The 13,109-nt window shown below is 45.8% G+C and overlaps 1 protein-coding gene across 2 annotated transcripts in view; it reads left to right on the plus strand.

Annotated features, from left to right (window-relative positions):
• Positions 1-427: 427 nt before the first annotated feature.
• The window catches only part of SYT6 (synaptotagmin 6), a 40,010-nt gene continuing 27,328 nt past the window's right edge, over positions 428-13,109 (plus strand). For both annotated transcript variants that reach the window (XM_049832124.1, XM_049832125.1), the window contains exons 1-2: positions 428-517; positions 638-842. In XM_049832124.1, the coding sequence (XP_049688081.1) occupies positions 506-517; positions 638-842 (217 nt within the window). In that variant the 5' untranslated portion in view covers positions 428-505. The remainder of the gene's footprint in view (positions 518-637; positions 843-13,109) is intronic.

Consider the following 13,109-nt stretch of genomic DNA (forward strand, 5'->3'; position numbering starts at 1 on the left):
AAAAAACCACCAAAGAATCTAATTATGAAGTAGAATAGCATTCTCAATCTCTATTGCTATCTGCAGTCTGTTGTGTTAGGACCAGTACAAACAAATCGATAAAACCTGCTGCTTTTCTTATGTTGCCTTCGGCAGTTGTAAGTAGTTTGTGCAGTGTTCATGGGAGCACCCTTGTTTCTCTTGTCTGATGATGTGGCGCCCTCAGCCAGAAGATTTCAGCATTCACTTTTTTTCCAAAATTGCTCTGGGGCTGGGATTTGAAACTCTGCACCTGGACAACGGATAAGGGGCAGCAATGAAAGGGTTAAAAAGAATTATCTGGGCTGCAGCTTTAACAGCGTCCTATGGAGGGCATGAAATTGAATTTGGTAGGAGGTTCTTTGTCTGGAACACGCCTTGGCAGTGAACAGAGATCTGAGCTCAGAGGCAATAAGGCACAAGGAGCACTGGCAGGACTGCAGCAAGCTGTGGTTTTGGGAGCCTGACTGGAGACTCCCTGGTCTGAATGCTGAGGAGGGTTTGTAGATCTGGAGCATTGCCTGGCACAGGGTGTCTCTTAGGGTGCTGCCATGCCAGAGGGTGGAACTGGTGTGAATCTGTTTGTGTGATTAAAAATAAACAAACCCTCTTTTCCTAGTTTGACTTTCTTAGACAGCAGAAGGGGATAGCGGAGGATGCAGTGTGGGAGATGAGTGGTACCAAGGATGACAGCCGTTGTCAGAAGGCAGTCCACATTGTCACCGAGCTGTGCCAGAAGAAAAGTCTGCCTAGCTTGGACCTGGACACTTGCAGGGAATTCCTCCTGCTGCCTTCCGACCAGAGCCTGATTATCTCCGAGCCAGGTACAGTACGCTGGTCCTGTCTGCTCGAGTAATGTTTGTGGTTGCCAACAGCCAGAGGAAGGCAGGAGGACTCTCGCAAGGGGAGGGAAATGTTCGCAAGCCCCGTGTTAGACTCGGGGGCATTTTTCTCGGCACACATCACTGTGTGGTTATTTTCCTTTACATGTTCCACTGTGAAGTTTTGGGTGCAAGTACTGCCTCACTTGTTGATGCGAAATGGTGTAGCCTGATGGGAATATCTGCACAGAGGGGACAGACGTGGTGTTACGTACTGGTAAGGAGGTGGTTAATGAGATAAAGGTTCTGTGAAAGTTTCTTATTTTTTTAAAACCAGACTCCTGTCCTGTATAAAACAAAAAGCAGTAAAAAGCCTGTTTAAGGAACTGAGATGACAGGAACTAATTGCTGTTATCCCAGTTTGAGAAAAGGAGGGTCTTGCATGGATTTTTGTTCACTAGTAAGCGATCTTAATGTACTTTCATGTATTTGCTTTACTTTCCCTAAGAACTGCCTGAAGTTGTTCCTCGTCAGCTCGTAGGGAGACCTAGAGAGACACATTGGCATGTCAGAGATGAATCAAGAGCCAGCATACTGCTGTAAGAGCAAAGGGGCATTTCTTTATTGCAAAGTGGTTAATTTTCTGTACACTTCCGCTCACAGCTTCTTGTTCCAGAGAGACTGTCTTCTGCTGTAACTTCAGAAGACATTGGCAGGGGGAGCTTACTTTGCAGGCTCTCATGCTGAGGAACTAAAATAAAAATTCCATGCTTTTTAGCATTATTGATAACATGCTGTAAGTTGTTGGTATATTAGAACATTTGTGTAGAGTGCTTCTTTTAAGATAATGATCTACCAGCCAGCCTGATTTCACTGCATAAGTTTTCAGAAACTTTTCTTCTCTTCTTCTGAGGGCACCTGTGCAGAGCCCCGGTGCAGCACGGTAGCCCGTCAATCCCTGTCCAAGGCTTTCTGTGTCATCTTGCTTCAGTTTTTCCTGCCCCTCTCTGCCACCATCTTGCACCAGGATGCGACTGGCACCCAGGGCACACTGGCAGCTCTCCAGTTTCGCTGAGCTTCTGCCATATGTTTGCTTGCAGTGGTGTTTCCACCACTGTTTTGCCAGTATGTCCAGCCTAACACCTTCCTTTCACATGCCACTCTGCTTGTAACTTCATTGTCATCTTAAAATGACTTTGCTTCAGACCTGCTTGTTCTGAAGGTCTCTTACCACTGCTGGTACTGTCCCTATGCATTGCATCCAGTGCAGCTGCTTTCTTTATTGCAAACAACTTACTGCATTGCTTCATAATTTCTTACCCTGGTGCCAAAATTAACATTTTCCTGACACTGTACAATACAGGTTACTGCTTTTGTTCCATCTGCCCTGATATGACAGATTTGCATTTGTTTGTGCAGTCTGTTCAGGATCTCCTTTTTCAGGTCGTGATCACACCATCATATGCCTTTAACATCTCAAGTGTTTGTCTGCTCTGATCTCTGGTTTAAGTGTCAGCCTCTACCCCAGTGCCCTGGGCAAGTCACGCTGGGCTGGCTGACTGCACTGAGTGCATTAACAGCCATTACCATTGTCTCTGCTCTGCACGACTGGGCCCATTTTTATGTCTAGACAGCACTGAGGACACCATTTGGGCCCAACGGGTACTAATACTTCTCAAATGCCTGGATGTAAAACTGCTCCAGGAAAGGAAATAAATCTGTTTGCATTAAGTGTTAACTAATGCAACAGTTACAGTGGTAAGATACCTGTCCCATTAGCGTCTGGATGTTTATCTAATTATCTGCATTTCTGCTTTCTCCGTTTTACATGGAAGACTGATGTTAAGCAAATTTGCTATTGGCTACCTGGAGTCCTATGTTCAGATCCAGCAAGTCCTTCCTCATAAAGCTATACAAATAAAGAGTGAGGTTGTGTGAAGATGAGCAGTGATACAGCTTTGAGACAAGGTGCCTTACCGGTACCAACAGCAAAGTCAGAGGAGCCATGCAGCACGAGTTCTTGGTCCTGCTGAAGTGTGCTTGTGCTGGACAGCACAACCTTAGCAACCTGGATGCAAAGTTTGCTGGAGTAAAATTGGCCCTATTTGTCATCATGATGTGAAGTCAACAGCTTCTCTGTCAGTTTGTAACCTCCTGGATAAATCTATTAGCTAATGGCTGAATCAGCTTGGCTTGTCAAGTGTCTTGATGAAGTTCGCATTGTTTGTGAGCAGGCAGACAAAAGCACTCTAATGCTGCCCAAACTGGAGCCAGGGCTGCTTCTGCACAGCTCTGCTTGCCATTAGACTCTGAGAGGTAGTTTGGGTTTTTCTGATGTTTCATGCATTGATGGAGAGCAGTATCTTTCCAGGGATGCTGTGGAGTTGCAAAGAAATTAGCCAGGTATCACTAGCCTTTTTGAACTGTATCTGACAGTGGAAAAAACCTGTGAATATAAAAATATTACCGAGTAGTTTATGTAAGTATGTCAGTATGGTTTTATGCAGTCATTATTTTTTTTCAAACCATTTTGGACTGAATGTGGAAAGTGCTACTGTGTATAAAGTAGATGCTCCTGCATTATGTAATAGCTGATTCTCCTACTTAAAGTCAATAAGAAAAATAGAGCTGCAGCGTTTCTCCAGTATGCCATACATTACTGTACACCCAACAAAGGAGCATTGCAGGCTGCTGCTGCTGGCTAGTAATCCCGCAGCTAAATATGTCAGAAAAATAAGGTATTTGGATGAGGAAGGTTTTGGTATCGATGCATCAGTGGATATGCGAGGGTGAGCTTTGCCTGCAGTTTGGCCTGTGGCGGTGCCAGGAATAGAACTGATCTCTTGGCTGTGGGCCCTAAGATTGAGCAAGATGCAGCATCCTTTTGTTGTGCCTATCTAAAATCCTCCCCCGTAGTTCTCTCCATCTGATAGCTCTCTTCCCTGCCAGTCCTCAGCTGTTGGGCAGTGATGCTGTGAGTGTGACTAGTACACAGGCATAAGCCGTAGAGAGTGGAAATGCCTGTGGTATAGGGACAACATTTACCACTGCAGTAATGTGCCTTAAATGAATGGAAACATCACTTCTCTGCCCTGGAGGTGCAGCGAGTGCTCTAGGATATAGCTGAGAGTTTTGTGGACAAGTCCTACTGAAGTGCCAAGTACTTGGCTGACGATGCAGGAGAGCCCAGGCTGCCAGACTCCCACGGGACCGCTGTGCTGGGCACAGCAAGCCACCCCATGTCACCTGGTCCCTCTGCCCATGGGAGTGGAGCTGCTTGTTGGAGAGCAACTGGCTCCAGGGTCTTTGGGAAACGGTGCCAAATCCGCTCTCCAGGGCCCACTGTGAGCTCCTGTGGTGGGGCGAGCTCTGCCCTGACTGCCCCTGCCCAGGGATGCTCCCAGGGGTATGAAGTCCATGGTCCTTGCTGCGGGCAGCTTGGCTCCAGCCTGCCAGCATCCCTGGGTACCAGGCATTGCGTCCTGCCCTGCACAGCTCTCGCCACCATGAAGTGTGCTGTGCGCTTGTCTGCACGGTCAAGTTGTCGCTCAGTTTGGACTGAATTGTCTTACTGACTCACTCCCAATGTTCGCCTGAACCAGGTCCCGCTCCTCGTGGGTGCACAGTGCCAGGTCTGACTGCAGGCAGAGGCTGCCAGCCGGTCCTGGGAGGTCATGCCAAACAGGAGATGGTGCAGAAGATGGGAGCTTGACTCCACAGAGAGATTTAAAAACAAAATGAAATTCTGAAATGAATGTGCAGAGCTGGTGGAGTGTGACTGGAGCCTGTGGCTTGTGATGCTTGCTGACTTTAAAGCATGGTGCATGGGTATGGGAGGGAATTTACACCAGGATCAGAGCACATCCAGGAGCAAACCCCTGGGTTTGATTTCTAGCTCCAGCACTACTGTGTTGCAACTTTCTTTAAATAACATGAGTTGGTTTTTTTGCCTCAGTGTTTCCATTTGTAAAAAGTTCCACTGCCCTGTAAAGTAAGTACAGGATACAATGGATGATGTGCAGAGGTGTTGCCTTTTTTACCCAGAAAGTCACTATAGGATTGCATGCACAGCAGTCCCTGTTGATCTCGGCACAGACTGTGTACCCTCCTCAAACCCTTCCTTATGCACTGATTCACCCTAGCAAAGAACTCTAGTGGTTTCCTAGTGCAGGATATGAAAGCTGAAGTGAGAGGAAGAAAAAGGACAGCTGGGGAAAATGCAAAACCAGAAGAGACTTTATGATAATTTCTGTTGCCTAGCACACTTTGTCAGCTGTCCTTCTGTTCTTTAATGCCACAATAATTCAGAGCATATTTAGTGTTTTGCCCTTTGTATGAACTGTTCTTTTTAAACTTCATGATGCAGGCAGTACATCTTGTACAGCGCTGAACACCCTCCTGGCACTTCGCAAATACTATTAAAATGTTAAACCCACAAGTGCAGAAGTGTTCTTGCTGTAGGCAGAAAAAGGGGTGAATTTTTTGTGCAATAGAGTTTTTTTTCATTGCAGGAATGTTGATGTGGAAAGATCACCTTTATAGGGAGAAATTGCTTTTGGAGTATTTTTCTTGGAAAAAGTTATGCCTTGATAGGATAGTTTGACTAAGGGGAAAATTGATGACACACCCATTCACTGATATGGGATGCCTACAGCCACTACCTGTGAAATATGGGCAAGTCTTGAATTTACTTGCCAGCTGTAGTAACACACTTTTCTGAATCACTGTTCAAGTGTATTTTAAGTAAATATAACAGTAAACATGTTTAAAGCCACCCAGGCAAAGCTAATATTAACCACTGAAGCTTGTGTTTCCAGAGGCCAGGCATGTGAGGAGTAGCACCTTGGGGCAAAGAGCTTTCTTATCACTGAGTAATGCACTTGCAAAATGGATCTTGCCTTCCTCTGCGAGCATCTGGTCCACCAGCAGGAAAAGAGCAAGCTAGAGCTATGTGCAGCAGATTTGCTCTTTAGCTCAAGTAAAACAGGTTTGTGCTCTGATCCTGAAGGTATCGGGTTCAAACCTTGCTACCAGAGAAAGGTTTGCAAAACTATAGTAAAATAAGGTTAAAACCAGCAGCGTAAATCAAGGAAAAATGGATTATATAACCTGTCTATGAATATTTGTCTTTGCTTATGTATTGTATGTGGATCTATGACTCTACAGCTACCTCTGGCTATGCACTGTGATGGTCCCGGTAAATAAAATGCACCTCTGGAGCTGTGTGGAGTGTGTGTGTTCAGGAGCTTTGTAAGTACCTCTCTGCATAGATGCAGGTTTGCATCTGCCTAATTGCTGTTGGTTGATTCATTCCTGAAGCAGTACAGGGAGGCTGATCATGTTTGTAGCTTTTTTTTGCGGACCTCGGAGCCTATTCCAGTGCAGCTGCAGTAGCCTTATGCATAGTCAGGGATCAGCATCTAAAACTCCATAGAAACAGGCAGCCAGATTGCTGCTGGTGTTAATTGTGTGAGCAGGCTGAGGACAGTGACCAGGAACTGAGCTGAGGTGCAGATACCTCTTTGGTAAGTCCACATTTCTGAAGTTACTTTCTTAATTTTTTGCTTTTTTTCTTAATATGGAGCCTCTTTTCCTTAACAAACAGTGTGCTTCAGCAGTTTCTGTCTTTGCCAGTGAAACATTTTCTTCTGCTTTGAATATTTTCCCTACGTTTCACTGAAACCAAGCATGTGCTTTTAGCTAGTTCAAATCAGGGCATAGCCTGACTCTGATCTTCTCCATTGTTTTGCAGGATGACTCTGAGAAGCTGGTATTTTTGTGTTTGCAGGTGTTTGCTGCTTGACATCTTTGCTTTGTTGAAGTCATACCAGTGCAATGTGCACAGCCTGCTGCACATACCATGTATTCACTAACAGTCATATAGTCTCATGTGTGTATTCATTGTTCAGAGATAAAAAGAGAACTATGACTGGATCTCATGTCTAACACAATTTTTCATTTAACTATAGTTTCAACTATCCTTGCTTTTCTTACCTGTTTCTTCTTCTTACTGTTCACGTTTCTAGGTACAATTGCATATTCTTCCTTAGGACCCCAGGTTTCCATCTCATGTTGGTTAGGCAGCTTTTTCTAGCTTTAATATTTGTTATTTCTTTTTCAAATATCATAATATGTATTTTTCCTTCCTATCCGTATATTGTAAAATCAGGAAGCTTGTCTGTAACAGCCCTTATTGTTTCAATCCAGTGGACTCGCTAACATAACAGTGACTTATGCTGGCAGTTTGGGAGAGATGTGATTTGTCTCTCTGCCATGCATTGTCTTTAATTATACTTGTACTTCGCAAAATGGCATCCTAGAGGGACAGAGAAGGGATATTTGGAGTGACTGTACATTAACGATACACTTTCCATGTCTATAGAAAAAGAGAAAGTTATCCTGCAGGGTGTCTTGTACATAGTGAAACTGCAGATGCTAATTAAGGCCGCCTTTATATTTAGTTCAGTTTGTTATGGTGTAGCAGGTTAGTGTTTGACAATATCACAGGAAACTGTGCAGCGAAGACTAAGGGCAGGATGCCAGAAGCTCAGTTCATACAAGCCCTTTCAAAACCATCATTAAGACATACAGTCCTAGAGTATTGGATTCCATGGAATAATAATTGCCCAGAAATTGTAGCACACCAGTGTCTCTGGTAATGTAAGTATTACTCTGATTTTTTATGCATGTTTGTAACTGCTGCAAAGAAATGCATGTGCTCTTGTAACAACATAGTGTTAGGTGAGTACAGCGAGCACCTCCTTAAATGCATTCTTTCCATACGCAGTACTTCATCTCTTGGACGTCTGTGAGCATTTGCTCAGAGTTATTAGAGCTCAGTTCTGAATCTGGTCTCTGGTCAAAATGTTCATGCTAAAAGGACTCGGAGCTGCACAGTATGGAGTGATATGAGTCATTGGAGAAGGAAAGAAGGAATCTCAGAATCCATTTAAGAAATCTGTAGGATCAGGCAGCCCAGTCTGCATGCATGACTGCTGTGTAGTACATTTTAGGGGTTAAAGATCTCTGTCTTTATTACAAGCTAATGGAAGCAGCAGCAGCAGCTAATGACAGGAGTAGAGCCATTCAGGGAGGAAGTTCCCTGATCATTCAGGGAATCTTGAACAAAGAAATGCTCTTTTCATAACTACTGCATTTCAGCACAGGGTCTCTGTACTGAGCAGCCGGTCCCATGTAGGTGGGTGGCTGGGGGATCCTTCCCGACTGCTCTGCATCCCGCACAGAGCCTTCTTCAAACAAGCCTGTGCTCTTTTTGCCATGCAGATCAGACTCGTCTTTTGTCTGCCAGTTATTATCAGCACAAGTTGAGAGAGAGAAAAAGAGGGCATGACGTGGGCTTACGTGGTCATACTGGGTCTAGATGGCTTTAATTGGCAACCTCGCCTCCTGAGGACACAGATCTGTATATGAGCCAGTCTTTGCAGTGTCGGGAGCCAGGGGAGTTCTGCATGAATCCTGCATCTCTTCTTTTGGGTTTCCTGTGGGGCAGGTCCAGGCAATAAAGCTCTTCCATCATGCTTTCATGTAGTCAAGGAGCCCCCTTGCACCAGGTGGAGGGGGGGGGGAGGGGAGGGGGGGCCATGTCCCTGGGCAGGGGGGCACTCAGCTGAAGGAAAGCCTCCGGAAAGATTTCTGGGCCACCTTGTCCCACACTTGGGGCCTTCTGCCATCCCCTGGCTGAGCTCTCCTTTTTCGGGTTCTCAGGCTGTGTCTTCTCGTGAGATCCCACATTGCAGGGCTGGGGGCTGCCTGGCACCCTTGCTGGGATGAGGCACTAGCTGCAGGGTTCACCCTTCAGGCTGCAGGCTGGGATGGAAGAGACCCTGATTCTGCTCCTGGTCAAGCTTTAACCTGAGATCTTTTCAGGGCAGTCTGATTTTAGGGTTTTTTTTGAACCAAAATGGAGTCAAAGAGAGAGCCACAGGGAAGCTTTTCCCCAAAACCAAATCTCACTGTAGAAAGTGAAGGGCAGAGACACAGCAGCTCTGGTGCAGTGAACCTAGACACTGAAACACTGCTGACCCTGGCACCTCTGATGTCTCAGGACAGTCATGGCTTTGACCAAGTTTTTGAAGGGAAATTTTGAGGTCCGGGGTCTTTGGTCACTCAAGGGAGACAGAGTGACAGTGAAAAGCTTTTCTTTTTTTTGTTTGCATTGCACCTTAAACACAGTTGTATTTCTACATCCCAGAAGTGTCTGTATTATGGTGTTTTGCTCTCTGCCCAGCTCTGTTCTGCTTCAGCAGGTCTGGATAGAGGTTTCCTCCCCCATTGTTGAAGAGCCTCAGCAAGGCTTCCCTGGCCCATCTTCAGTGCTTGGCTCAGGTCCTGTATCTACGGGGTCACATCATGGGAGGAAGATGATGCTCAGTGTCAGTTATTTAACCTCAGCCCAGGGACACTCTGGGTGTTCAGCACTGCTGAGTCGTTTACAGATGTTGTTACAGCATATTGTGATAAAATGTCATGGATTAGCACACAGCTATGTACTATAATTACATGCAGTGTGGCTTATAATAGTTCATTAGATTGTCATCAGTTAGGCATAAAGGAATGACAACTCTTACTATCTCATTTATAATACTCTAGAGAACAGCTGATTAAGAAACAAAGCGACCTAAATCACTGGGGAATGTTTCCTTTGGTTTGGAACAATATTTTTTTTTCTTTTTTTTGTCACTTTTGATAACAGAAATGCTGCATTGCTGACATCTCAAAGTTCCTCTTCTGGTTCCACAGGCCAGCAAAAGTTTGAGTAACAATGTGCCTTTAATGCTTTAATGCAGTGTGGAGGGAAGTCCAAATTGGCAGGTGGGACAATAACAACTGAATACCAACATATTTAATCTTCAGAAGCCTTTGATCAGTCTCCTCTGGTCCAGCTGTTCTGCTGGGGCACGGCCATTTTAATGAGTATTAGTTATTTTCTCCGGGTATTGATACGGGCCTCTCAGCATTGTGTATGAAGCCCAGAGTCACGAGCGGGCAAGGTGGGTTTCGTCTCCAGTTCCCCACTGGCCGGGCTGGCACTGCCGAGGATGCCTGTGCGCTCGCGTTTGCCTGCTGCTGCGCCAGCCACCTGCCTGGCGTGAACTCCGCTGCTGTGTCGGACCTGCAATGTGAACGGCTCTTGCTTGGGGTCACCGAGTGCTTCTGCGCGGTGTCCCCAGCAGCGTGCTGATGCTGCGCCTGCCTCTGCATGTCGTGCAGGGGAGCGGGTGTCACCAGCGAGGAGAGAGCTTCGTCAGCGCCCCAGCCCTGCGACCACCCGCGGTGTTGGAGACCTCCTCTGCCACGGACGTTTGTCTCTGGGCATCCTCTTGCAGCCAGGTCAGGCTTGGCTTCCTTCCCACACAGGGGGACGGAAAGAGGAGGGAGCGGGGCTCCACCAGCTGTACCAAGACCCTTTTGCAAAGAGCTGTTCCAGATGTTGTGGTGACTTGTGCTGCGCAGCAAGTGTGACTGCTGTGCCTGTTGCTTTTCTAAAAGTCCCACAGCCAAGGTGATAGGTCACCTGTTAACCCTGTCTCCAGTACTGACCTTGGTGTTTTAATATGTTTTGGCCAGATCTTCCCACCCAGACGAATTTAAGATTTCTTTTCTGTTTCTAATCCATTTCAGCCATGATCTGATCTGGGTTTTTAAAGACATTCAGCTTATGTGGGCTTTCAGTGAGCTACCCATCACCTCCGATCTGAAGGAAGGTGACTAAGGGAAAGGAACAGGCTGTCTTTTTCTAAGCTCGAAAGTCTGATTTTCTTTCCTCTGTAGAAGACGGCCCTGGATGCAAAAAGTCCTGTGGCTGGAAAGAATTTTTTTTTTTTGGCCTGTCTCCTTCAATATGTAAATCAGGAAAAGGATGTAGGCACAGGAGTGTCTGACTTGCTGTGGTCAGTAATCAAATGTCTCTAAGTGGAAGGTGATGCAGCCGTTTCAGTGGGGCTGTTCGCAGCCCTGCACCCTGAAAGTTCAGTGCGTGCGAGGTGCGGACTGTTCTGTCTGTTAATGTGGTCTGAACTGCAGCTGACTGCGGACTACTTAAGACTTTTTCAACCTGCTTGACAGTGTAGTTGCCACATCTAAATGAACAAAGAACTGACTATATTTTACCATGGCAATTCAGCAATTCCTGTGGCAATCCCTCTGTTGCTCGTGTTTGGTATTACTGCTTAGCAGAGATTTCGCTGAGCTCTTGTTAAGGTTGTATGGTATTTCATAGTTGTGTTTTGGCTGTCCAGAACCAGACATGGTGGAGGCTTCTCCTGCATGTAGCAGGCATGCAGATGTCTTTTGCTTGTCAGCTATTCATGATCTTTTGCTTTTTTTTCCTTTGGCAACTTCATCTTTCTCCATTCTATTTCAGTGAGCAAAGTACGAGCCCCAGGCTACCGAGGTCTCCTCTTATGTTGCACTCCTTTGTTTGGTGTATTACGCATTTTCATATGTAGGCATTTATTTTTTCCTTTTTTATTATACATACGTACATGTATGTAAAGTACCTCATTGTTGATTCTGCACTTGAAAATCACCCTTGGTGTTTCCCTCTGAACTACTCTGTTCAGATTTTCTTCTGCTTTTTTAAACTCAGCCTCCCTCTCCTGTATTCGAGCACGTTTACTGTCTGTTCCCTGGGTGACAAAAGTACCAAACCATAAACTGAAAAATGCCAGGTAGTAAAGGGTATGATAGCCTCTATTTTCCCTGCCTTTTCTCTCTCTTCAGTGCACTTGTGTAATCAGCTCTCTTAGACCACCAGGTGTGAAGGTCCCTCCTGAGGGTCTGGGCACCAGGGTGCAGCAAGGACAAGGGCAGCACAGGCATTGCCCTCCTTGACGGAGCGAGCAGCTCACAGCCCTCCAACCTGTGCGCCTGCTTCCTCCAAGCCAAGACACAGCAGGAGCTTCAGCTGTAGCTTGGATGTGTAAGCAAAACCAAAACCAACCCTCTTTTCTTCTTGCAGGCAGTGCACAATGCAGGTAACTGCTCAGGGGGTGTCCCAGGACAATGAGCTGCCACGGTCTCCATCACAGCATGGGGAAAACAAGTCCTGTTTCCCGGCTGCGCCCACACCCGGGCTGCTCCTTGCGGTTGTGGCTGGAGTTGCTGCAATAGTACTTTATTCCATGTGCAAATTTATTGTTTAAATGTTTTCTCCTTGATTATAATTTGAACTGGGGCTTATAAAATTCGGGAATTTGCAAGTACTGTCACTAACAAGCTGATAGCTGGTTTCCAGGACAACAAATTACACAACTGTTAAAGGAACAAAACTTGCATGAAGTTGTCCATGTCTCATGTTCTGGTTATTCTCCCAGCTGCAGAACTGCATGTCCTAAAGACTTACAGTAAATGGTGAAAAAAGCCCTGGCATTGCTTAGTGAAAGAAGTTTTGTCTGGACAGGGGTGATGAGGTTGCTGTTTGCACTTGGACCATAGATCATAGTGGCTTGAAACACTGGATCCCTGCAAGGTCTCCTTATGAAGCAGGTTATCTTCATACTTAACGTGCAATAATGAGATGGTTTGAATTTTATAATCTTATATAATTACTCTCAAAATAGCTTCTGATTCATCCTTCCCTTTGAAGCTTATAGTTTGCATTCCAATAAGCTCTTGCATGGCAGGAACCCTGTGGTAGCAGCAAATTAATTTTTAAGAAGTTTTTTTCTATCTAGCTGAAACTTTGGCATAGCCAGTTTGAGCATTCATGTCTCTATCTTCCTATAGTCTGTTACATAGCTGGGTGTGCACAGGAGATGAGGAGGCTCTGTCTGGGTTCCTGCAGAGCCTGTGCTGGCAGGAGGAAGCTGGTGGGAGCTGATAGTGCGAGACTCAGTGTCCAAGGACTGAGGAAGCACGTTGAACAGGATAAATCTCCTTTTAGCTTCACGCAGGAGGAAAGTTGAGTTTGCAGAGCTTCCAAGGGGACATTTCAGAGACCCTGTGAATGTCTCCTCTCAGAACAGCTGCAGTGTTCATCTCATGAGGATTTCTACCTCTCTCCTGGTTTGAGAGGGGAGTTTACCATTGAGCTACATATGATGGACTGAGTGTGAAAGTGCTCTTAGTGTAAAACAATCTGTGAAAACTCCTCCTGCTTTCACGTTGTTTTCCATTCACTTTCATTGCGTTGTCTTCTGTGGAATTACTTGTGGCTGACATAGAGTAACAAAACAAGATTTGGGCATGCTCTGCAGCAAAAAGCAGCTTGAACTGCTGCTTGCCTTCACCTAGGGGAACTCTGTAACG

The sequence above is a fragment of the Accipiter gentilis genome, chromosome 29 (assembly GCF_929443795.1).
Source record: "Accipiter gentilis chromosome 29, bAccGen1.1, whole genome shotgun sequence".
Lineage (NCBI taxonomy): Eukaryota > Metazoa > Chordata > Aves > Accipitriformes > Accipitridae > Astur > Astur gentilis.